Genomic DNA, 25,543 nt, shown 5'->3' with positions numbered 1-25,543 from the left:
CACTTTCCCCCCATCCTCTCTCTCTCTCTCTCTCTCTCTCTCTCTCTCTCTCTCTCTCTCTCTCTCTCTCAGCTTGCTCTCTGCAAAGCACTGTTACTCACGAAGGTCTCCCTGTCGTCCTTGGTTCTCTTTTCTCCAACAGCTTATTCTTATGCATGAAAACGGCCCCACTTCTCACATTACTGTCATATTTCAATGTCAAGTTTTATTTCAATACGATTTCACATACAGATTAAGCATTTTATTTCGCCCTGCTCAATAAAGGTTAGTTAAAGCAGGCTTACACAGAGACTATAAAGAAAAGGCCTTGGGATTTATGAAATAATAAAATAAAGTTTTGCAGCTGCTGCTGAGGAGGGGGAAAACACAAAGCAGAATCATTTTGGCTTTGATGCACTCGGGGAATAAGAAATCAAACCCAGGCTCACTTTTCAGCACTCTTTATTAGGCAAACTGCTATATTTTCCTATAGGAGTACGGCTAAATCTGCATTACAAATAAGCATAAAATCTGATCTTCCCGTATACTGTTCAAGTATACTGTTCAAAAATGCAGAATAAATTTTCTTTGTCCCATATACTTCATTTACGTGAATCTAATTCACTTTTCTTCATTCTCAAAAGTTCATGTTGAAAGAGCAGCTTAAATCCAAATATGGCTTTATTGGATGGTATGCTTGTTTTAATGCCTTAGGAAAATCAATCATTTAAACTGGCAGCTGCAGTAAGCAACAACCATGATAGTCTGATGTGATGGTTCCATTCACAGCCAAGACTTTTAATGTCCATATTTTGAACAGTGGCCTTGGATGCACGTGTTATGCATTTTTACTGTGGTATTATGGAGATGAAACAGCTCCTGATTTGACCCCTGCCGAGTGCATGGCATTTGCTGAGCATCAAACCACCTCTCTAATATTACAGTCCAGTCATAAGCCGGCAATAAGAGTAAACCAATCTCATCTCTCAGCCATATCCAGCCACTGCTGAAAGTCTTCCAATTATACTAGTAAATAGAATACAGAATTCCTCCACAAAACATCATTTTACTTGATGTAATTGTGACGCAGAAGAGAATTTACAAAAAAACGACATGGGCTCTTACTGCATACACAAGCATACTGCACTATGCCCTGAAAGAGTCTGGGGTCATAATAGCTTATAGCTATAAAAACACCTGTCTAAGATGTTTGTAATTTTGTTAAGGATACTAGCTTTGCAACCACTTACAGAGGAGCACACCCAACATCGTTCAGTGTTCCTGCGAGCCGATCAAATTTAAAGCACTTCCTTGGTAAGCGTTAACATACTGTTAGGATGCCTTTCTGTTCATCCAGGAAACAAATGACACTGATGAGCTGGTAAAGTGTGGACTTTGATCCCTGCTGGATAACAGTGAACCAACACAGGTGTGCGCTCAGAGGAGCGGCCACACCTGCTGCCGAGGCCCTGTGCGTGCAGACCAGGTACGTCACGGTTAGCAAAGAGGGGTCGGGATTAACCGAGGCGCGCTGTGTTGCAGCCTGACGCGGCCCTGCCCCATCTTTCAACACGGCTCGTGCACTGGTTCCAATCAGCTCGACTGCAGCTTCAAAGCCGAGTGTCAGTTTGCTCTGGTTATGATGTTTACAGAGGATTACATGAGTCATGTTACTCTGGGCCTTCTCACGGGTTCAGCACACTGAGCGACGACCACAGCCAGTCACTGTTCTGTCAATTATTGTCACAAGGGCTTTCAACGGAACAGTCGCTTGGCATCCGTCCATTTCTGTATGTAGTGTGTGTGTGTGTGATCCATCCCTTGTTATACCATATACAGAATACAATTAATTGTGTATCTGCGTATTTCATATTGGAAACACAAACATCTAATTGCTTCAGTGATACTCCATTTCTGTTTCTCGGATGTAATGAGCAACTCTGCTCTCCATATGACTCAATGGAGAAAAAAAATATATTATTTAGAATATGACAAACAGCACAGTCTTTAATGTGTGCTGAAAACATGTCTATCTAGTTTTCAGAACTGTTAGAACCATAAGACCGGGGACTATTTTTTGCTTGTTGCTGCAGTCAACAATGTGGCAAGTGGTATCACAGCGCATCTCACAGTTTCACTTTAATTATTTATTTAAATGCAGTTAGAGCAACAGACAACAAAGAGACTCAGAGGAATATCTTGGCAGACTGGGCTGCTGTGGGGGGGGGGGACGTGTGAGGGGGGTGCATGAATTATACATGCCCCCCACAATCAGCACCGCCTGCCTTATTTATGAGCTGAGAAATGGCTCTAGCACTCAGGTAGGATAGCACTTTGACTGCTGTGGAATTGAAAGTAACATATATATTCGCTTTATCATGATGAAAGTAAGCCTCCTCTTCCCCTACGATCACGGGTAAATCACAACAGAGCACAGCAACACAACAGTAACACAAGCTACCCTGAAACTCTAAAGGCTCCAGATACTGAGGCTCTTTGATTTGTTGTTGACACACATGCAGTAAAGGAGCACAGTTCTAGTTGCTGTAATGTTAGCTGAATTTATCATGTTCCTTGAGAGGCTGGACCGTGTGAATCAGGATGTGTCCATCAGGGGGGCCAGACTGAGGATAAAAGGCTGGCTGTCCTTTCGCCATGGGGCAGTCCTGGGAAAAGCAAGCCCAGCCCACTGCTCTTGCTATCCCACACAGGCCTGCTTAGCCTCATATCCGATTTACTGTATTCTCCTGTGACTTCTATGCCACTGGAGTGGTGACTGAAAACAACCATAACATGCTGAGATGTACTTTCACTGTTAAAGCAGACAATGCTGAAAAGATCACAGGGGCAGAATGAGAAAATGTTTTTCCCAGTCATGCACTTTTTTTTCTTTGTATAAATATTTTCCTATCTTTACTTATCACAAGATTTGTGTATGAGTACTTATAAAACTTGGTTTTGTTTCGAAGCTTTTCTGTAATCATTACACTCTACTCATTACCCACTTTTTATAATGTGATTGCTCAGTAGATGCCCTAATCCAGACCAACTTAAACAGCTCACAATAACTGGATATTTGAGACACATCAAGTTAAGCACCTAGCTCAAGGATTTGAACCTACACACTGCTGGGAGGCCTCTAGTTCCTTAATTACTATGCTAATCTTGTAAAACACAATCAAATTATTGTTTCTATACATGATTCTATACACATTGCTTCTAAGCAACTATATAGGAAAGTCCAATGAGAAGTACAGTCCAGTAAGGCTTGCAATTCTGACTTGTAAATCTGGACTGTGCAATTCCTGGTAAAGAACACTCTCTGAGCCTCTTGTTCCACTATGAATCCTGGTAAATAATTCTCTGTGGAAAAACTAGTTTGTAGTGTTAGTGCCAATGTTACCTTCAACTAGTCTGAACCTTGTTCTTCAGACAGAACTAAACTTTAAATACTGTTATGTAGATATCTTTCACAGAGGCTGCAAAAGAAGGACATCTGTTGTAATGCCCATGGCCCATGAGCTCCACCCCACTGGGCGATAAGGGCAAAGCCTTGTTTATGTAGCTTTCTGTATTTAAAGATAAGCAGAAATTCTCCTTGAATACCTTTGGGTGGATAAACACAATTGACAGAATTTCACTCAATGTCATTCATTCAAGCTGTGCTGATTGGCTCCTGCTGTTTCTCTCCTGAGCATGTGGTCTGAGACAACAACATACACCCACACTTCACAATGGAAAGGTCCCCTTGGCCTCTGAAATCTCTGTGCCCACCCTCCGGGTCAGTATTTACACCAGGGGGCTTCTCTTGCACAGAAGGATCCTGGTCCTGCTGCAGTCAGCATGGATGGTTGACTTCTTTCCTCCATCACTAAATTCTGTGAGAGAGTTACAATGCAGCCAACAACCTCAGGAAAGTTTGGATTGTTCTGTTCAAGTGTTGTGCGTTGTGCCATTGTATCTTATTTGACAATTTAGCATTAGCTCTTCATCACCCAGGACACAACACTGAGAGCACAGTTTAAAGAGAAAGAGATGTTCCCCAAAGAAGATGTGCTTCAACGCCTGAGGCTGTAAAATTCCAATAGACCCTAACTAAATTAATTTAGAAAGCATAAAACTAGGTGCTGTAATGTTTGCAACGGTACTATCTGGTCTTATATGTAATACATGTCTCCCTTTTAAGACATGGGGGAACACACAACATCGCATGTGAACTGCAGCTGGTTTTGTATGTCTCAAACTAAGTATTGAATTGCCCCTCTTCTTCAGTAATTCTCCGAAGCATCAGCAAAGCACCCTTGGAGCAAGACACAGGATTAGGGCTTGGATTTTAATTACAGTATGTTTGTAGGGATTAACATTTGGATTAGGACCGGATTGGAGGATTCTTCCAGTTGCAGATGAATTAGGAGTCATTAGAATTCTTTGCCTTTTAAATGATACTGTACTTAAACACATACTGACCACACTAAGCCTCTGATTAGGAAAGCTGTATAGCACCCATCACACTATTGCACATAGTCAAAGCCATTGCAGACATTATTTCAGTGTTAAAAGTGTTCTCACTACAGGAATAATTATTTTTCAAGTTTGGCTGCTACATCACTATCTCCCCATTTATACATTCACCTAGCATTTTTATGATTTGATTGGAATGTACAACTCATCTGATAAGCCTTAATCTTATTTAAAAAGTCACTGGAGCTCACACTTAGAATTTAATTAGGCTTGACACGTACACAAAGAGGCACTGGCTGCACTCTTTAGGACTGCCCACATATATATATATATATATATATATATATATATATATATATATATATATCATATATATATATATGGTATGATATGTGTGCTATTGTTCTGAATGTGTGCTATCTAACCAACTTCCATTTGGAATGCAGTCACAATTATCCCGTAAATGCAGTTCGTCATTCGTCACCTGAGACCTTCCTGAAAGGATAATCTTAAGAGATCGGTCTTAACAGTGTTCTCCAACATAGTTTTGTCTTCAGCAAGACCATTGTTTGAATTCAGCTTTGAGGAATACACATCAGCTCAGCTATGAGGACACTAACAGATCAGAAGGAAATTCAAGGCATTACCAACAAAGAAGACCACAGTTTTCTTTATCAGACCAGGGTAAACCTATCAGCATGGATTGCAGGCACGTTGCTCAGCAATGAAAAAGTAAGAAAATGTTGACATAATCAGCAAAGGAAGTACTCCTTTGCCAGTGGCACAAGTCTCATCATGCCCATAGAGTTTACTGTCAGGCCACAAGACACAACCTACTCTAGCCAACCCGTGAGGAGCTGCAAAACTTGGGCCAGCCATATGCTAATTTGTTTGCTTTCACAGACTGCATTCCCCCACAACATTGCACTGCTACATAATTACCACTGTTATTAGCGGGAAATTATAATTTCACTGGATATTTAATATACTCTTTTGCATTTATGAGAGCTGGCTTGCGTCCCAATTCAGACACTAGCATACTGCATACTGCGTATGTTATGCAGTGGCACTACATGTGCTGTCAATTACATCTCCAAAAAATCCAGAGGGAGGGAAAGTAAGTTTGCAACAATGTATATCCTTCCAAATTCAAATGTCAATGACATACTATAGCCCAGAAAATAAAGCCAACCTCAGCCTTTTCGGCCAAGCCCACCTATGTCTCAGTATGGCTTGGCACAGCATGGGTCCATTGGGGAAAAAGGGATGTAAGTGTCACCCGTCACCGCCAAAGACGCTTCCAGCTAAATCCAAGGGTTCTCTCCTTTCCACCCTCCCTCTTTTTCTCAGCTGGTAATTATAGCTCAGCAGAGATCTCCCGAGGTAAAAGTAATGACCATGTTTCTGACAGAGCTGTCAGCTGAAGGAGTCAATGCAGATAAGAGACTTCACTGGAAATCAACACACAAGGCTGCCGTACAACGTGGGGCAAATAAATATAAACACTTGCATAAGTTGAGACTTTTGAGCTGTGACGGGACACAATTACTCAAAGAGGATTTTTTACAAGCTGCCCTGATTAAGAAAATCCCCCCTGAAAAGCGAGAAAATTAAAAAAGGGGGCTGTAATTTGACGTAGAGAAGAATCAAATGAAGACAGCTGTGGAGACTTGATTATGTCTCAGCGGCAGTTTATTTAGGACACTGCTTTAAAGGCATTCATGCTTTGTGTTCATTAGATGCACCAGAACTGGCTGCATCTAACTATTCATGTAATATGAATAGGCCTAAATCACAGTGATGAACAGTGGCTGTTTTATTTCTGTTTAACTTCAAATATAACCCAGCAGAGGTTTCCTGCACAGTGAGGAATCATTAAGCTATGATGGATACCTCTCCTTTTTTAGGTTAACTTTGAGTCTGGCATTGTGTTAGTTGGGGATGTCTAATTTTATCAGTTACATCTATAGTTCTGGAGATGAACAGAAAACATCAGGAGAGATCTCGGATGGGCCAGCTGTCCCTGCCTCCCCTAGTCTTATTGCAGGGACCTCCTCTCAAATTTTACACCCGTTCCCCCGCCACCCACAATGTGAGCCTCAAGCTCTGCAGATAGTGGCCAGTGGTGCAGGCCCTTGCACCAAATGAAAGTTAACAGCCGTGACCAGATCAGGCCCTGTCCTGCTGGGAGTGACCGGCCCTCCCCTTTGCGCCCCCGCCACCCACACACAAAGACTGGGGCTCATACACCACATGGGCCTGGCCTGTAACACTCTCCCACATCGACATCCTAGAAAACATGAGGCACAGATGACTCGCACAAGAAATTAATCCATTATACAGATTTATAGAAGAAAATGTATGGAATAAACAAAACCCTTAGAGAAAAAAAAGACTGTGAAATATACAATGGCACAATGATGAGCATATATACATGTGCCAATGTTATACGGATGTCAGAGAAGTTAATCAGTCTCATTTGCAACTGTATTGAAACATGCGCAAACCCTATCATGTGGTATTATGCAAGTGTTTGATGCTTCATTTTTCTATAAACAGTTCCTGTCCACTCCAGTTGGTCTGAGTCAGTTTCCACAATTTCAGTCACTTCAGTGTAAGAGACCAAGGGGCTCTGCAATTCTTCTGCTCTGTGGTTTAACTTTGACTTTTAATATTCCAGTTTTAGGGAGTGTTAGTTTTTTTCACAAAGTGTTTTATTTCTTCCAGCAGCCGATGACCTTGTGATGTTGTGTAAGTTTTGAGAAAAAAAGCGCAACACCTCTTTAACTCAAAGTTGAGGACTCAATCCTGCAGTTACTCAACTGCAATTACAGTACACAAAAATTTAGTGTAAGATTCAGCACTGATTTATAGCAGTGCTCAAAGGAGCAAATGTAATGCAGCCGTAGGTCTGACTGCACCACATAGTGGCCTCTCACACAGAAAGAAGGCCAGTGGTGTCAACAGCATCCTGTCAGGCCCAGACGAAACAAAAAAGGTGCTATGAAGTACTTCCTGGCAAACAGGCAGACCTAGCTTCACTCAGCAATAAAGTCTGCACTCACTTTCTCACTTCACCAAGGAATTATGGGTATTGGAGCACTTCAGAGAAAACCCAAAGTAAAAAAAAAAAAAAAGACAGCCACATGAGGACCTTAAGGTAACTAGCTGACACTCACTTCGGGGAACTTAGACTGAGAAGGAATTCATTTTCTACTAAGGTGCATATTATTTCTCTTTTTAATGAAGATTAATGCAGATTCAAGGCTGAGCCAGAGTTACCAATTTAACTTTCTTTGGACTGATTGACCTAGAAAAACACTATTGTTAAAGCAGTCAGCTTTTTAGCGTGAGAAAGGAAGAGAGGGAGGGAACAGACTGGTCTTGATCGACACTTCTGGACTGGGGAAACAGTTTTCCCATGATTGTTATTTCCAATTAAAATTGTTCTTCTTAGAACCAATTTAATGTCATACTTAAAATCCACAGACATCTTTTTGCCATGCAGGAATTCATAGGTGTAAAGTCTGATAGACACTGTCTCCAAAAAGATACATTAATCACTTCCATTTGAAAAAGAACAACCCCGTGTATCAGAACAGCCATGACGCAAATGACATTTCTATGTTGCATGAACATTCCATGTTCTAAATTTTTAAATGATGAAAAGCTCTAAAATTGGCAAATGTGACTGGAAATTAGAACAACTGAAGCTATACACCTTAAGTGGTTTAGTTACCAGTAAGGGCAATTGTACTGAACATTAGTGGGTAATTCTATTTTTTTTATGTGATGAGAGAGCGGTTGGAGACCTGCCTGTGTGTTAAAACGTTCAAAATGAAAATACGAAAGGTTTTCGTTCATAAACTGCCAGTGTTTCCCTCCTGCATCTTTGGGATTTTCACTTAGCAGAAAGACAAAAATCAGGTTCAGACTACAATTTGTACACACCAATTCAACCGTATGTGCGAACAAGGGCCAGTTGTCTTCCCTCTGCCTGAAAAGAGTTAGGGGTAATGAAGTGAACTGCTTCATCGGCAATCGCGCATGGGCTTTTGGCCGTTCCGAGTCGACTCCGGGATTTGATTCCCTGCCTGGATCGCCTCCCCACAGAAAGCGAGAGCTTGTGTTCTCCACACTGCAAATCTGCAGACCCTTTGAGTCTCGTCCAGATCCACTCTGGCCTGACACAAAGAAGGAGGCCCTGCAGTTTTCCAACATTTGGCGAGTTTGGCCAATTTTTTCAAGTGGTTGCGTTTGAAGAAGAGAGAGAGAAAAAATGACAATAGCTTGGACAAAGGCATGCATTCCCAGGCCTCCTGCCGTCCCCGAGCTGAAAGGGGACAGGACAGTGTTATGGCATGCTAATGACTCCCCGCCGCTCCTAAATGCCCCCTTTCCATCCACTCCGGTGAGAGGGCAGCGGGGTTAATTATCATGACAATGGGGGTGCTCGCAGAGGGGGCCGACTTTGGACACTGCGGACGAGATGGGCGAAATCGCTCTCCCCGTCACAAATTAAAGCTGGAAGCTTTGATTTCCTAAAGTGCTGACAGATGGAAGTGGTCAGGGAATCTTTGTTTAAATCATTAACTAATCTTTCCACATCCATTATCTGCAGACGGACCCGGGCAGACCCCCTCGGTATAGGCCCCCGCAGCAGGACCAGACAGCTTTATCCCCCGCAGCAGTCACGGAGGGGCTAGGGGGGGAATCAAAGTTTACTTTGGCTACCACTTTTGTCCTCTTGTTTGACTTTCTCGTTTACCCTCTTTTTCTCGTCAAATGAAAAGGGCTAATCAAAGACCACAGATGCGTTCACACTCCAGAACTGTACGACGTGTGTCCGTACGGCGGAGCTGTTTCAACAGACATGAGAGCTGTTGTTTTGGGCTTTGAGACGCAGGTTTACTGAGTGCTTCTGTAAACACTTCAGTCAATTAGGTGGATCAGCAATGTTCCCATTTGCAAACCATTAACAATGAAAATGTTTACCTTCTCTTTTCTCTCTAACCCTTTAAGTAGCTTTAACAACAGCTGTAACTTATTATTTAATCAGTCTGTTCAAAATAAATTTAAATATACAGGTATAAGTGCTACAGTACATGAGGGCCTACAGCAAGCTCAATTACCTAGGACTATAATATGTAATGCTAGCAATAATAATAATAGCAAATACCTTACAAACATCCCATATATGACATGATTACCACAAAGGACTGCACATTCTTCCAGAAAATGGTTATTTCTGAGAAGACACCCTTTAAATGACATGCTTGTTATGGCAGGGGAAACAAGACAACCAGTAAAAATCTCAGGAATTTTTACAATTTCTTCAGTGCAGATGGGCGATTAGGAAAACAGTGAGCTTGGACATGAAAAGAGCACGATACTTTTCAAATACATAACTCTCATGATGAATGACCAGGGAACAGTTATTGCCAAGAGCCAATACTGGCCACTGCTGTGGAAAGGAAAGGTACCAAGTTCTCTATGCTATAATGAAAACAAAAGAAGGAAGTCTTAAAAGGCAGCCTTGCTTCTACGTTAAAGCCCGTCACAGTGGTCTGACAGACTCTCATTAGCACTAACCCCAGACAACCTCTTTTCCATTAAATTGAGTCACATTAAATCTCATCAAATACACCAAAAAGCCTTCACATACATGTAGCTGCTGCTACCAAGCAAAACCATGACACATACAACACATTTTGCAGTTCATCAGTGAACCCAGGATAAAATAGTGACATTTGGATTACATGCCTTAGAGAATCCATTACCTTCACAAGACCAAGGATTTTAAATAAAAGAAATCACCTCCTTTATTGAGAGACAAAATCTGAGCTCTTTATTTCATAGAGAGTACATTAATACCGCTGTGGTGTTGATTACCACAAAACCAATCACACACTGACCTCACTGTACCATTAACATATTCAAAAGTTGGCAGTCTTTATTACAAACTCTCTTTTTTTCCAAAAAAGTAAACTATTAGTTCATACGTAAACCATTCTCTGTCCATGAAAGGACTTTTTTCTCGTAATCAATATGCAATGTAATATTCTATAATCGAGAGCAGTTTTCTTTTAGTCTCCATGAGGAGAAATAATCCCATTTGTATCTGACCGCAAAAAATTTTAAGGGCATGCGCCCCAATTAGCCATACACATCCCTGATGCCCTGTCAGAAGCCACTGTGAAGACACGGGATAGTAAAAAGAATTAGCATTTAATCTCTTTGGGTCAGAGGTCAAAGGGCACACTCCAGAGACCTGTCAAAAAGACTTTTTCCCCCAAACATTTCCAATGCTCAGTATTCCTCACAGATTCTGATGCTCCTTCTTAATAATTCATCTAATAATATCAAGACACTAACACTGTTTCAAATAGTAAGCCCCGGGGTTGCAAGAGCATAGGCATTACTGGTGGTGTCTTTTTCACATTATTTCATTTAGAATGAAACCTAAAAGCGAAAGCTGTAAATAGTTAAAACACTACCAATTTTAGAAAAGGTAAAAACACATCCAAACAACAAGAGCATGAGTCACAATTCCAAATTTTATGTTTTGTGATTATTCTCTGGCTATAAAAATTTTCTCTTGTCAGCATTAATGTGAAATGGAATACCAGGTTCGTAAACAGGGGTTGCTTGGCAAAGGACTGACCTCCTGCAACACTGAATTATTTATTTAATCATTTATTAACAAAAAGGGCCTCTATGCAGTATATAGTATATAGTGGCTACAGACATGACTTACAATGTGATATTCAAGAGCTTGAGGTGGCAAACTACATTTATGTGGGTTCATGTTTGCTTTCATTTATCTTCTGCTGTTGTTTGCTGCTGTTTATTCCCCATCAACACAGACGAGAACAAAATCACAAAGAGATCCTATTTGTCATCCCCTTGGCTATAACAAGGTTTTTGCTGGGTACCTAGACAAACTCTTTTAGATCAGAGGATATGGGCAGGGAAATAATTTTTAAAAAACGACTGAGATGCCATTTTATGGATGAAAAATCTGTAGAATCGATAGAACTGAAATTGTAACTAGACCATCTGTTCCCTAACTTTGACCAAAATATGTCCTCACTATATTTTGCCCAACACATAACTGACAAGATGAGTCTACTGGGTTCAATTTTATGATGGGATGGATAGCATTCAATGGGTGTCACTGTCAACACTGTGCATCGATATGCCCACCCATTTTAACTCTTTGCACACTGCTCTAACTTCCCAAGGTTATGCTGTCTCAAACACCCATAATCCACAGTCTCGTCCCGCCACAATCCAACTGTGTTGATGAAAACTAGGAAGAGTCAGGCAGACATCTCCGACAGAGGTTGAGAGGACATGTCAACACCAGCTTTGAGCAGAAGAAACCCTTGAAACACAAGCAAGCCTATGCAGAAATGTTGTGTCAGGACGAGAGTGGTGGAATTCCAATTAGCTAAGAGGCAATCATCACCATTTTACACCCAGACCTGCCTGGCAACCCTGACATACCAATGAGTCTAAACAAAAAGACTTTGCCTTCAACACTTTTACCCTAGTCTGAAACTCAGAAACCTTCAGCTTCATGTTAATTGCTGGTCTTAACTCATATTTTGGAAACTAAAATAATATAACATTTCTTAACTGTTGACAATAAAACATCTCATTAAGTTGAAATATTCTTTCCAGGCACTCCATTAAAAACATTATAAGATATGAAAACATAGATGCAGGGAGTTTAACCATGTCTAAATTTAAAAGCTAATTCTATAAACTCCATTAGCTGGGGGTTGTGCCAAGACATTCTTGCTATTTGTATTCAATACTCCCAACTGAAAATGAATTACAAAATCCTTTTTTAAAATGTGCTTTCATCAAGAGGATGTAGGAACTATTACCAGTTCTAAATGTTTGTTACAAATATACATGCTAATGAATGGTACACTATAATAATGACCCTAGCTTATTTTAGTGGCTATCTTGAAAGCTCTAATTAAGAATGACTGTGGATGGAATCATTCTGTGCAGTAATGTGCTTTTATCTAATCACTGAAGCTGTTTTTCTTCATATGAGCAATTCATACTAAGGAGAAAATATCATTGTGTTTTTTGGGTAATTATACATAAGTAGGTCATAACAAGCACTGAGTAAACATCAGTGATCGCCTTAGATATATTCCCACAAAAATGGCTGTTCAAAAACATAAACTTTGCACTGAAAGAATTCTTATCTTGAATCATTTATGCGCTTTAGAGAAACCAGTCATTATGAAGCAAGAGAAATCCCTCATATTTCAAAACATTGTGTTTAGTCTGCTACACTGTGTCAGTCTAGAAAGAGGACCTCTTAATGTGCATAATTAGAGTGTTGTTGTGACATGTAAATCTCCATATTTGTGAAAATGGATGGACACAACTGAAATGAGTATTTTGCCTTCATATTAGTGTAGGGGGCACTGTGAAGTGCTATGAAATCCTTTCACATATTAAGAGCACTGTTTATATATCATCTTTAGTGTATTTCATAAAAATATATTAATCATAATATATTTCCGTCAATGTGTCAGTTAGACAGTTTCTAACTGACACATTGACAGTTTCTGAAATCTTGGAAACTGTAACAGCTAACAGACGTACCACAATTTACCAATTACTAATTACTTTTCTATATGAAAATGTATACATTCTGCGCACAGTTAGAATAAAAGTCATGCTGTCTATTACATTACCTTTGAGCATTGTTTATGGTTCTGACACCACACCAAGGATCCATTATTCTGAAAGGAAAAAGAAGAACAGGATTCATGTCAGTCATTTTGCAAAATTTCACCTATATACATGCAATGCATATCTGTAATAAGCTACTTCTTATTCTTCTTTTCATTATGCTTCTTCTCATTTTTCTCTGGGATGTCACTCTCTGCATAAACAAAAACAAAATTGAAAAAAAAACAAAAACTGGCATTTGATTTGATATCAGGCAGGCTGACAACATTGTCCGTATCTAGCACCCACTTGTTATTGTTCTGTGGTGATTCCTCTGGTGAGCTATTGAACCTACAACGTGGTCATTACACGAATCATGCTGTTTCGAGTTAACCTTGTGCAGTCAAACCTGACTGAAGAACAACCAGTCATTAATAAAAGTAATCTGAAACCTGCTGTGCTTGGTAATTACTGCAGTTGACTTTTCACTTTGATTTTTTTTTTTTTTTTCAGACCTGCTGGCACAGGTAGCTGCTGTCACTGTAGCACTGCTTTGACAGATGAGACATGTGGCTAAGTGGCTAGGTCCTGGAAACTGAGAACCACTGGGTGCATCCACATATGCTGCAGCTCTGCTTGTACCTATACTGCCCCCAAGAAATGGTCTGTAGAAGTGAATTCCTAACAACAGTACTCCACGGTGCTCTAGTTTGTGTGTGTGTCATGGGAGACCTAATGTTTCCTTTTAGGTAATCAGATTTTTTTTTTTTTGTACCCGCTTCATTGAGTTTGGCTATGCTGGGTGCCAGACAGCAAGCTAACTTTTGCCTTTCAGACTAAACACACATCTAGTTCCCAATTTCAGCTGTTAGTTGCCTGTTTTGAGCACTTTGCATTCTTTAGTCTCCCCAAGTCACTCTGATTGCTGGACCCTTTTTTTAATTATCTTTAGACTTATAGTATAATATACCATCACTGATTTACCTCCTGTTTTTACCATTCATTTCAGAATAACCCCTTTGCATTGGCCCAGATTCACCTCAGTGGGAGGCATTTCCTGTCAAAATGCAAATCTGACTGGGAGAGTTCACCAATATAACCTCTGGACTAGTGCCAAACTGGTGCGATCCATGGCGCAGACATAATTTCCTCGTTCCTGTCTAATTTAGCGAGTCAAGCTACACAGACTGCTTTGGAGGTATATGTGTGGAAACAGCCATACTGTGTCACTCCAGAGAGGTGGGATAAGCACTAACATACACTGTGAATCCATTGACACTATTTAAGTTTCTTACCATATTACAACATAGTCAGAAGTAAATCCTTTACTTTCTTGCCTATCTGGATATAGTGACTCCTTCCGTTTTCCCTGAGACTCTGCAGAGCAAGGTCTAAGCAAACAACACCTGCTTCCATCCCGCTTGATCTCTGGAACTGTCTTTGAGAGGTCATTCAGTCTGGCACTTCTGACTTCTGTCAGCATGCTGAAATAGACTGCAAACACCACTCACACTGGAAGTGTCAAATTATGCAATTCAAACATTCGCTTGACTTCTGTTAAACAGCGACAATCCTTACTTTCCATTTTGAAAAGCACCAATTGGGGGTCATGAAAGAGGCAATTTCCTGAGATCCAAAAGAAGAAGGGAAGTATTAAGCCCTGCCTCCCACTCATGTCTTATTGTGTCATTAAACAAAGATGTTTTATTTTATCACTGTTAATACCATAGGCAGTCCCTCTATGTGAGAGAGCACAACAGAAATACCCCCACATTTAATGATTTACCATGCTTCAGTGAGCACCGCTGTCTTTTCTTATATAATTACATGAAGGCATTCAACCTGGAATGTGGTATTACAAGATAAGCTGAAGTGTTTGCACGGTAACACGTCTATGCTATTATAATATTTCACTATGTATGCTCCCTGTTGCTCTATAACTGTGTGTGTGTGTGTGTGTATGTGGAAAGAGAATATGTGGTAGGGGGATTTTAACTCTGAAGAATAAGTATATATACACAAATTACCAGTAATAATAATAGTTATTTCACTCTCTTCATTTCTGAGTAACAAATTAACCTAACTTAAAAAAAACTAAACTGACAGCATACTGACAGTATAATGTTGACAATGTTAGGTTACATTCAGATGTTTACTGTACGTGACAGCCGCATGCCACTCCCCCTGTACAATTCATACAGTATACGCCATTAACTCCAGATTCAATATCTTCCTGCACCCTACACTGCTGCTGAAACACCAAAATGTGGCTGTGTCCAGATCAGCTTTCAGACAGTTAAGAGAGGTCTCCAAAATAAAAGCATCAAAGCCTTCCTTTCATTTTAGCTTGACGCTGAATAACCAACACTGGATAACATCCTTGGCCAAAAAAAACCCATACTAGCCTTAACTTAACACAAATTATCCCATTGCATTCAGTCACAAGTCTGTTAAGGCACAATGGTAAGCGGAGATTGTTTGGTAGATGGGGGAGGGAAAGGTACCATCAACACTGTATTGTGCAGGTGCATTGTGATTCATGGCAATTACGGTGTGTGGGAAAAATATGAAATAATACTACACCTATGCTTTTCAGTTTAAATATGTTTAATGAAATTATTGATATAATGTTGCTAAAATAAATGACAAAAGCAGTTCTTCATATTATTTAGTAAGGACACCCTCAAAAGGGATCTGTGCTGTCATGGATGGAAGTGCTATCACAGACTATGGGCAAGCAACGTGCTCCTACACTGGTGCATTGAACAAATGAATTACACAGATAAACACAGAGCAATGTAGAGGTAGCAATGTAAAGAGGAATGGTATATGAATCACTCAAAGCTTTGTCTTAATGCACATACTAGTCACCATGTTCAGCATTAGAGTGGACTTATTTATTCATGATCAAAAAACATAAAAAATAAATTAGGTAGCACTTCCAGTAGCATTTGTTTATTTATTTATTTATTTATCAGGTAAGTGTTTTTACTGTCAGCATGTGCTTTATAATAGGACAGCCAGGCCGGACACGTCAGAATGTTAAAGAATCACTGACAAGAAGTCTGTGTAAGTTCAATGTCAAGTTCAAAGCCTTTTCACACAATACAATCCAATGAAAATCCCAAGAGAACCCTAAGGAAAGCACTTATCATTAAAGGGCTTAATTTGTAATCCAGTGCCAGTGAGTATTCCGTATTTGGTGTCAGTGATAACCGTCAGCAGGCTTCAAAGACATTCATGAGTAATGACAAAGACTGGAACAGAGACTAATATTCTTCTTGGAGGGAATTTCTGTATTAAGTTTTGTTTTCCTTCACTGAACAGTGGTTCTTAAATACAGCAGAACGAGTGGGAACCTTCAAGCAGCCTTACTGTATGATATTAACAATGTCCATGCTTAAAATACTGTGATCTGCTAAATAGAAAAAAATCTTTGTCTACCTCACAAAATCTGATTTCAAGACACATCATTTACAATTTATTTAAATGATACAAAGGTATTTTACACAATATCTGATCAATAACTGATCCCAAACATACATTTTCCAAATAATATGAATTTCATGGTCTGACACACAAAATTACAACATCATTTTGGGTGCTTTTTCATGTATAGTACTCCCAGTGCTAGGAGCAGAGGCATTTAGTTGCTGGCTTTTTCACAAGAGCTGATTTGGCAAATGACCTCTGTAGCAAGCGAAATCTGAGCAGGAAGCAGTCCACACTCCTTTCAGTAGATAGCAATGTCAGAGCTTCTCAAGAGCCAACTTAATTATCAGATATGGGAATGTAGGCAAGGCTAACGAGATGCATGTGCCAAGACAAAAGCATTACATATAAGCATAGGATGAGGATCTTTGAGAGTTGTGAAAAAGTGGAAAGATATATAGCCAGGAGACTTGATGGTTTTTAAATACAAATAGCCTTTTGTTTTTGTAACCTCTGAGCATGCGAGAAAGAACATTGGCACAAGCTAGGATGTAGCAGGTTAATGCTTATAGCCATACCCTGAGGTAGGGACAAATACTGAGACTTGCAACTTTCACAGCTCTGCCCACACTGATTCCACAATGGCCACCATATCCAGTGTGTCAGGTGCACTCTGAGGACATTCACTTGTTCATTCTCCGGGCTTTACATGACGGATCCAGACAAGCGGTGCCGCCATCACTCTAGTGACATCTCTGACACCCCTCCCAACAAGCCCATCACTGGCGACAGAGATCTGTGGTGTGACGGCTAATTTTGATCCGTGACAGCATCCCTGGCCACAGGAGGGCTCAGCGGGATGTTGCCCCAGCTGTTCCGGACTGACCTCACCATGTCACGTACCAATGGACAAGAACAGGTCAGATGCTGATCCCTTACAAGCCACAACTGCATTCCTGACCAGTTTCGTCACAAAGCGGCACTGGAAGTGGCCCGCTCGATAATCAGTGCCAATTTCCAGATGATAGACAGCACATTTCATTACAATACAAGTAGCATCCAAGGAGTCAAAGAAATGTGTACAGCAGTAGTGAAGACGCCATGTGTCTTGACACCCACACCAATGTCACAGATGAGGTCAAGAAAACACAGGCCACAGAAAGGAGGAATTTATTACCCCCACAGTCAGCTGAGAAGACATGGCAGGTGGCTTGAGATGGTCTCTACTGTCCAGGCTTAGAGACACACAGCCAAAGCCACCTTTGCTTTGAAGGCAGAACATATTTCATAGCATCATACGTCTACTGGTCTCTCTTGTGCTTGATCCTGCCTAATTGTGTCTGCTATAGTGATTTTGATTACTATTTTTTTTTTACATGCTTATGTTTTCTTGTTATCTCAACCATATTAAACTGTCCAGAAATGCTTGATGACACACTACTGCTGTAATGCAGATTCACTATGTACACCTACAGATTCAAATGACATTTAATGTACACAGCTTAAATGGGTTGTCAACTGAACAGTTAACTGCTTTGATATCTGCTCACATTTGCCTGATACAAGTTATTTCTCAGACAATGTTACTAGTGCTATATGTATTCTAATTTATAAACGTAGTGTCTTATCATTTCTGTTAATTGGCTTCTCTGACAAACAGTTATATTGACTAGTCATAAAATTAATGAAAACCACACAGTGGGTAGCTGAACCAAAAAACTGGCTTCAGTTCTGTAGGCAAAGGTTTAGCTGAGGTTTCTAAATCAAAACCTACAAATCCCATGGTGAATAAAAACCTCCTATGCATCTCTCTCTTTTCATGATTTGTTGCCTCTGAGGAGATTAACTGATATGGCTAACTCCCCAGGTAAGATCATTCTTTCATACTGATATGACCGTGAAGGATGAGAGTTTCATACTGATCTTGTCTTTTTTTCAGTATGTGATTAATCACTAAGGAAAGCGCACTTTTGGTCAAGATGCAGCCGACATTGATGTAGTAGCTGGCCATAGAACAACTTTCACATTCTCAGAATGCACGTGAATTCGAAGTTCAGTCTCAGTACTGGCGCAGCAGTAGCCCTGGCCACCCATGCACAATTAAACATTCGTTCTCTCTGGAGAGCTTTGAGGACATGTCTGTTAAGATAAGCTCCCTGTCTACCCCGCTTACACCCAGAGTGTTCTCTGTGACAGGGCAAAAACACAGACTATACCTGCCCTCTGCTCCACTCTGCCACTAGGACTTACCAGCACACAAATATGTGCCACACTCCTACCATGCCCCCCCCCCCCCTCCCCCCCAGCCCAAATGTAACTGGGCCAAGCATTAATAATGTCTAACCACCACAGTATGGATGACTAGATATGTGCATTTTGATTCATTTGACATTCAAATCTTGTATTCCTCCTGAGATCAAAAATCCAAATAATCAAAACATGCTTTCTTCCCTAAACACTGAATGGAACTCCAGTTCTGTGTAAATACTGACTCACTGCAAAGAGATCTGCATTCACTCATGATTTCAGGAAAGAAAATTAAGAATACCAACTATGAAATATGAAGGGGGGGGGGGGGGGTATGCTTGTTTAACAAATTCCTGTATTCTGAATGAGAATACATTGCCTTATAAGATGAAAATATTGCTAAACAAAATAAATACACATTAATAAAGGCAATACTAGCTTTGTCCACTTCAGGAAAATAATGACCTATTGTTTTTTTCCTTCCAAACCTAATACATTACAGAATTATGAAGATTTGATTTGTACAGTGAAAGTTCACACCCAACCACAAGACGCTCTTTTAACTACCAGCTGGGGTGGCACTGTTGATCTCAGGAGGATGATGAAATAGTTTTCTTGCATATGCTGCACATTCACAAAATATATAGCAAAAATGAGAGACCAAAGTCCAAATACTGCTATGGCAAACACTGGATGTCCTCAGGTGTAAGGAAAATCCTGTGTGTTCATAAAAATTAAGAAACTTCTAGTGCATGGGAATAAAGATGATTCATATCATTCATTTTTAGGCAGACTAGACACTCGTGGGTGGTTCAAGTAAAGACAGCTTTTATAGTGCAACCATGAAATTATAAAATAAAACACAGGTTCTGTGCCCCACACCAAAAGAGCCTTGGCAAACCTAGCCAGAGAAACAAGTATTAATGCAGTCATGCAAGTTTCATTCCTTTGTATATTACTCACCAGAGAATTTTCACTTGCCTTACCTACACTGTTGAGAGTTACAAACTTGAGAATGTTCACTATTCAACAAAAACAAAAAACTGCCCTCATTTAAGATGGCTCTTGTTTGGCTTCCTGACTTATACTGTAACATACAGATATACGTACAGACACATACAGATCATACAACATATTCCATTAAAGTTGGAATTTTATATATAAAAAATCAATACCCCAATCCAATTGTATACAACTGCAAAATAATGAATGAATGAATAAACGACTCCATTCACAAACCTTTTCCTTTTTTGTATTCAGACATCTTGCACTATATTAGAACATCTCAATGTACAAACCTATACATACAGCTTGAACAGATATCTTAATTTGAGCACTCCCTCAGTACACAGTAACTCCTGCTGAATACAGTCAATCTATTAAAAGACACCCAGCCTCATCCAGTGAGGTATGCAGCGTGTGTCAGTCCAAACTCTCTGAGGTGCTGCAACACTGCAGACTAAGAGATTTACTGACAAGTCTGTCATGGTTTAAATGCTTTTACCAGGAGGTGAAACCAGGCAACATAAGCCTCTATTCATCCAATGTCTTAACTAATGAAAAAGTCTACACATAAGACGAGCAGTGGTCGTGGTTTGATTCCACCCCAAGTTATTTTATATCAAAGGCAAAACAAGGGAATACAGCTAAACTACTTTCCAATGTTTTTCTTTCCTTCAGTTAGAAAACACGACTCTCTCAAATGCAAGAAATGAGCTCCAACGGGCCAGACAGCCAGAATGAATGGCCGAATTTAAAATGTAATATTTTTATGACTTCAAATGAAATAACAAGACTGCATTGACACACCTTGTTTTTTGGCATTTGCAGCACCTCACATAAATAATCTGATACAAGGCCAATGCTTTCTGGATGGATTAGTGAACTGAGCCTCTGTTTGATTCACACATTTCAGTGAACATCAAGCTCAGATACATACTGTAGGGAGTTGCCCTCTGTCTGTTGTAGGAGAATGACAAATTGCATATTTCCATTCACGTGTATATATATTTTATATCCATCTGGATGTATTTTACAATCAATAAACCCACCCCTTAGAAGAGCAAGCAATGCCATAACTTTCTGAATCATTCAGTTGTGTGTTTGTGCAAATTTGCTGGTCACTGGATTTTTTTCCTGCAACATTAATGTAATATATCTGTCAACACACTTACTTCTAAAAGCATTTGTCAATATTAAAAAAATAAAATAGAGACAATTTCACCAAATGCAAAATGTAATGTTTGTACTTTGATCAAAAGGAATTTATTTATTTTTCCAATCATGAATATTGAAGAATAAATCATACATTTGATGCCTCCATTTCCACATTTAGACAAAGTAAAACACACACTTTATAATATCGTTTTTTATTATTGTTCCTAACAACTGACACAAACTATAAACAAAAATCTCCTGCAAATAAATGAGCTGACAAATAAATGAGCTGACAATGTATGCTGTACTCATTTCAGAATGTCCCTGTGTGTCTTCAGACAAGGCATTGATGCGAGTCTGTTTAGTTGAATGTAAATGCTTGTCAATCAGTGGCCCCACAGAAGGCATAACAATCGGAGAGAATGGGGCGTATGTGGATGTAATGGCAATAACAAGCATCTCTTTTCCCCCCACATTATGCCCCGCAACAGAGCGCTGTAACTACTAATCTAAACATCTGAAGACTTACATGGGAAAGTTTTTAATGGTGGACCAAAGCATTCTGTCTGCACCACTGCATCCTGGACATAAGACATGGGCTCATGTTGTGACTGTAAAACTTGGGGCTGATAGCAAGGCGCGCTTCCTCCGTATGCATCACCGTCACCGCAAATGCTCTCAGCCCTCCTCTTATTTATAGGCCCTTATGGTTTAAGTGAGCAGGCCTGCTTTGTCGCAGACTGAAAAAAACCCTACATCTTTGTGTCCCAACCATCAGACGCGTTCCACCGGGCAACAGAAAAACGACCCAGTGTTGCTCCACACAGTGACATTGTGAGGTCCATTTACCCGGCCCTGTGGGGGGCCTACTGTAGGTGACCAATCAGGGGCCACGTTTCATCTGCCCGTTAAACACTGCATACCTTTGCGCTCCCCTCAACGCGCCAATTTGTCCGGCACAATGGCTTCATTTGGTTCCTAGCTGTCAAAGGCACACAATGAAGCAGGTCTGGCTGTGCAGCACATCTGCCACGTTCACGCGTTGCTGAAACGCAGCCGGTTTCTTTCCATGTAAATATTGCATGATCCAAGTCTCCCATTCACTCTGGGACTACCAGATGTGTGTGAGAAAAGTGGCCCCAATCATCACCACATAAGACTTGATCTGCATGATATTCAACAAAGCTCTTTTTTTTTACACCTCACGCTCCACAGCTCTGAATGGGTTCTTAGCGCATTGGTTTCACTATGAGTTTCAGCTGTGCTTCAGGGCACAGGTTATTTCAGAACAAACTTTAACTTAGGAAGTGCTCATTTTGTCACAAGAGCACAGGCAGTATTTGTTTTTGCATTGAAATCCATTAACCACCTTAGCACTGTACAAATACTGATGTAATTCCCAAGAACTTAAAAAGTGTCCTTATTCAATGTTCTTTTTTAAGTATGTGAGGTCATACAAAAAGTTAAATGATGGAAAATCTTTCTTGCACCATCTACATTTTCCACAATTATGCCAAGTACAAAACACTGACAAAAGATGGAATTTCCCTAAATCAAAAGATTAAAATGTTTATCTCTGAGTTCAGAGAACTCCAAAGATCTGTCTGCTCACTGCCTCCAGTGCTCTAGAAACAGTAAATGAATCAGTGCAGGGTATCAAACAAGTATTTCTGCACTATAAGTCTTTATTTTAAGTGAGGTGACCTTGATAGGAGAGCATCGGTGGGAGAGGGGACAATGTGAGAGGTGTGACAGTGGCATTTGGTGGCAGGGCAGGAGAAGGAGGGGTGTGTTTTTACAGCTGGCCAGACCTCCTGTTTCTACATGGAAGGCCTGTTGAGATCACAGTACCCCCAAAAGAATTCACTGTGCATCAAAAAACCAGCGTTCGGCTATTGTTAGACATGCGTGCCTGTTCAGCCAGACTGTCTCATCAGGGCACTAACATGCCCTTTTTTCCAGCAAAATCTCCCCACTGCCGAACATGCTAAGTGTCCACTATGGCTTTGAAAAATCACCACAGGGAACATGTGTTCCTGTCCTGTCATTTTTGTCTTGCCAGACAGTTGATTATATTTCGCTTTCAGTTTTAGAGATTTGCATGTATTAGGGAGATGACAGACTTTTGGCAAACTGCAACAACTGCAATCATTTCTATGCATAATTTGAAGTTGATGTTGTTAAATAAATGTTTTCAACTTGTAAATGAACTTTGGTGTCTGATGTGCCTGAACCATTTGCAATCCACTACTTAATCATTAATAAGATATTGGCCGACTTTCCTTCTATTTTAAATTACATTTAGTCAGGAAGAATGCAGGACATTTAAATGTTTACCTTCCGACCATTCATAATAACAATCTCATCTCAAAAATCGGTTTGGTTTCAAATACAATGCACAAAGTCTTGACTCTTGCAGCTCATGTCATGAATTAATTTGTTATTGTTATAATAATGAACCATACCATAATTAGTAACATTTATTACAGAGTAGAAAATGTTCCCAACGACTGAAGTCCCCAGGGGTTAATCATTCCGATTTTTTTCGTTGGTAAATGCAACGCATTCACTTCAGAAAAACCCTGCACTTTGAATAGCTCGTCCAAGGAAACGAAATAAAGCCCCGCTGCAATCCCTTTCACCGACGCCTCGGGAGAGAACAGTGCATCCAGCGAGGAGTGAAAAACAACTTCTGACACGACATACCGGATCGCCCAGAGCATAGGACAGCCAATTCTTGCAAATAACGGGCTCACAGACTAGTCAGCGGAAATGTAAATTAAAAGGACAAATGGATGAATATCTACATTTCCACGGATATTAACATTAAATGGATAAATGACAAAGCAGTTTAAACAGTAAACGTGGCTAAATTGGTTAGCATCACCAAATGCAATTAAATCAAATACAATTAAATTTGGCGAATAACATGACAAGAAATGTTTAACTCATGTAAACTAGATAGTTTTGTTACGATTAAGAGCAGCAAAGCGATCGATTTTGAGAAATAAAGTGACAAATATATATATAGACAAGGATTTTTAAGGCAAATTGTCTAACTTTTTGTAATTTTGCATATATTTACAGTACATACTGTTAGTAAACATCGGTGGGTTAAGACACTACTCTGCTCTAAACATGTATAAAACTTGTGGTGTCTGAGGACTGACTGACAGTATTGTTAAGTCCTCTTGGCTGGTTACTTTACAAGGCAAGATCACAATGAAATTACTTTTCTTTCCAAAATATCTTTACAGAAAATTAAGTAAATAACTGACGGTATAACACCTAAAAATACATTATCTTACAAAACCAGACTTTGTTTTGTGTCACTCCTTCCTAATAATTACAGGGTCGTTTAAGTTAAGTCTTCTCAATTCCGTCCTAAAACGGTCTTATCACAATACGATGTGTCCCGGCAGGCTATCTTTCACTTAACAGCGCATTCCCAGTCCCCAACCAAAGTATTGCCCGTCTTTTCATTCATTTATCCCCATGAAGTTCGTCATGATGCCTGGAGGACAGCTCGAATATCGCTCAATACAAATGTCACAGCCGTTTAATCATTTACCTAGTACAAGTCTGGCGCATCGCACGCACCTCGGCGGCTACTTCTATGCGCAAACCACACGTTGTATCCGTCTGTCTGAACTGAGATGTAACAACCCAGACCCTTTCAGCAACTTTGACTCACACTTTTTAACTTAACAAGAAAGGCCAAAGAGTCGGATTTTCAGAACAAACTGCGCCTGAAAAATAATTAATTCGTTTCATATGTATACTCCCAATACATGACAACGGCCGCATGGACGACAATGAAATTCAACTAATGTGCTTGCCACCAGTATCAGTTAAAGGTGCGTCTTCAAGAACACGCGCAAGCATGACTTTAGAAGCATCATAATAAACTACTGCGCTTAGATCGCAAACATATTCACAGGCATCAGACAATACTACGGCGACACGATTTACCTGAAAATGCTTGAAAAAAGCCGATATGCGCGTGATGTGAAGGCTGAGACACCTCGAAGCGCATCTTGCACGGTAAATGCTACCCGTGAAGAAGGACTCTTCTTGCTTCTTCGCAGCGGCATTCGCGAGGCTCCAGGAAGCTGTAATCCACAGAAACAGGGTCAGGTACACGCTATGGTTTCTTGGAAACATTGTGCACTCGTGTTTTTATCTCCGCACTCTGAGCAGCATAGACTGCGTGATGACTCCGCTGTACAAACTAAAGAAACTTCAATAATCCACTCGGGGGAGGAGCCAGAACTGCGTGCGGAGCGCTATTGGAGGAGTCCGAAGCGATTGGCAGATTTTGTTGTAGCGTATTTCCAGGTAGGGCATGAAACAATCGAGCTGAAACGCACAATTCATCGCGAGTGGCAACGTACCCTCCCCTTTACAGCAAATAAGCAACCAGTCTTAAATTCGAAATAGGGAAATAAATTCCGTTTAAGATATAACTTTTCTGGACTATGCATTGGAATTATATTAGATGAGTCTCAAGACGCTATTACATTGTAAGTCGAATTATCAAAAAGAGAATGTCGTGACACTCACA

At 40.2% G+C, this 25,543-nt stretch overlaps 1 protein-coding gene across 1 annotated transcript in view; it reads right to left on the bottom strand.

Moving 5' to 3' along the window:
• LOC118785865 (anosmin-1-like) overlaps positions 1–25,274 on the bottom strand; it is a 50,179-nt gene extending 24,905 nt beyond the window's left edge. Inside the window, exons 1-2 of the mRNA XM_036540812.1 lie at positions 24,952–25,274; positions 13,167–13,214 (exon numbers count right to left, since the gene is read on the bottom strand). Of these exons, the coding sequence (XP_036396705.1) occupies positions 13,167–13,214; positions 24,952–25,143 (240 nt within the window). The 5' untranslated portion in view covers positions 25,144–25,274. The remainder of the gene's footprint in view (positions 1–13,166; positions 13,215–24,951) is intronic.
• Between the last annotated feature and the right edge of the window lie 269 nt (positions 25,275–25,543).

Source organism: Megalops cyprinoides, chromosome 11 (genome assembly GCF_013368585.1).
Source record: "Megalops cyprinoides isolate fMegCyp1 chromosome 11, fMegCyp1.pri, whole genome shotgun sequence".
NCBI classification, from domain to species: Eukaryota; Metazoa; Chordata; class Actinopteri; order Elopiformes; family Megalopidae; genus Megalops; species Megalops cyprinoides.
This window is presented reverse-complemented; position numbering and strand designations above follow the sequence as displayed.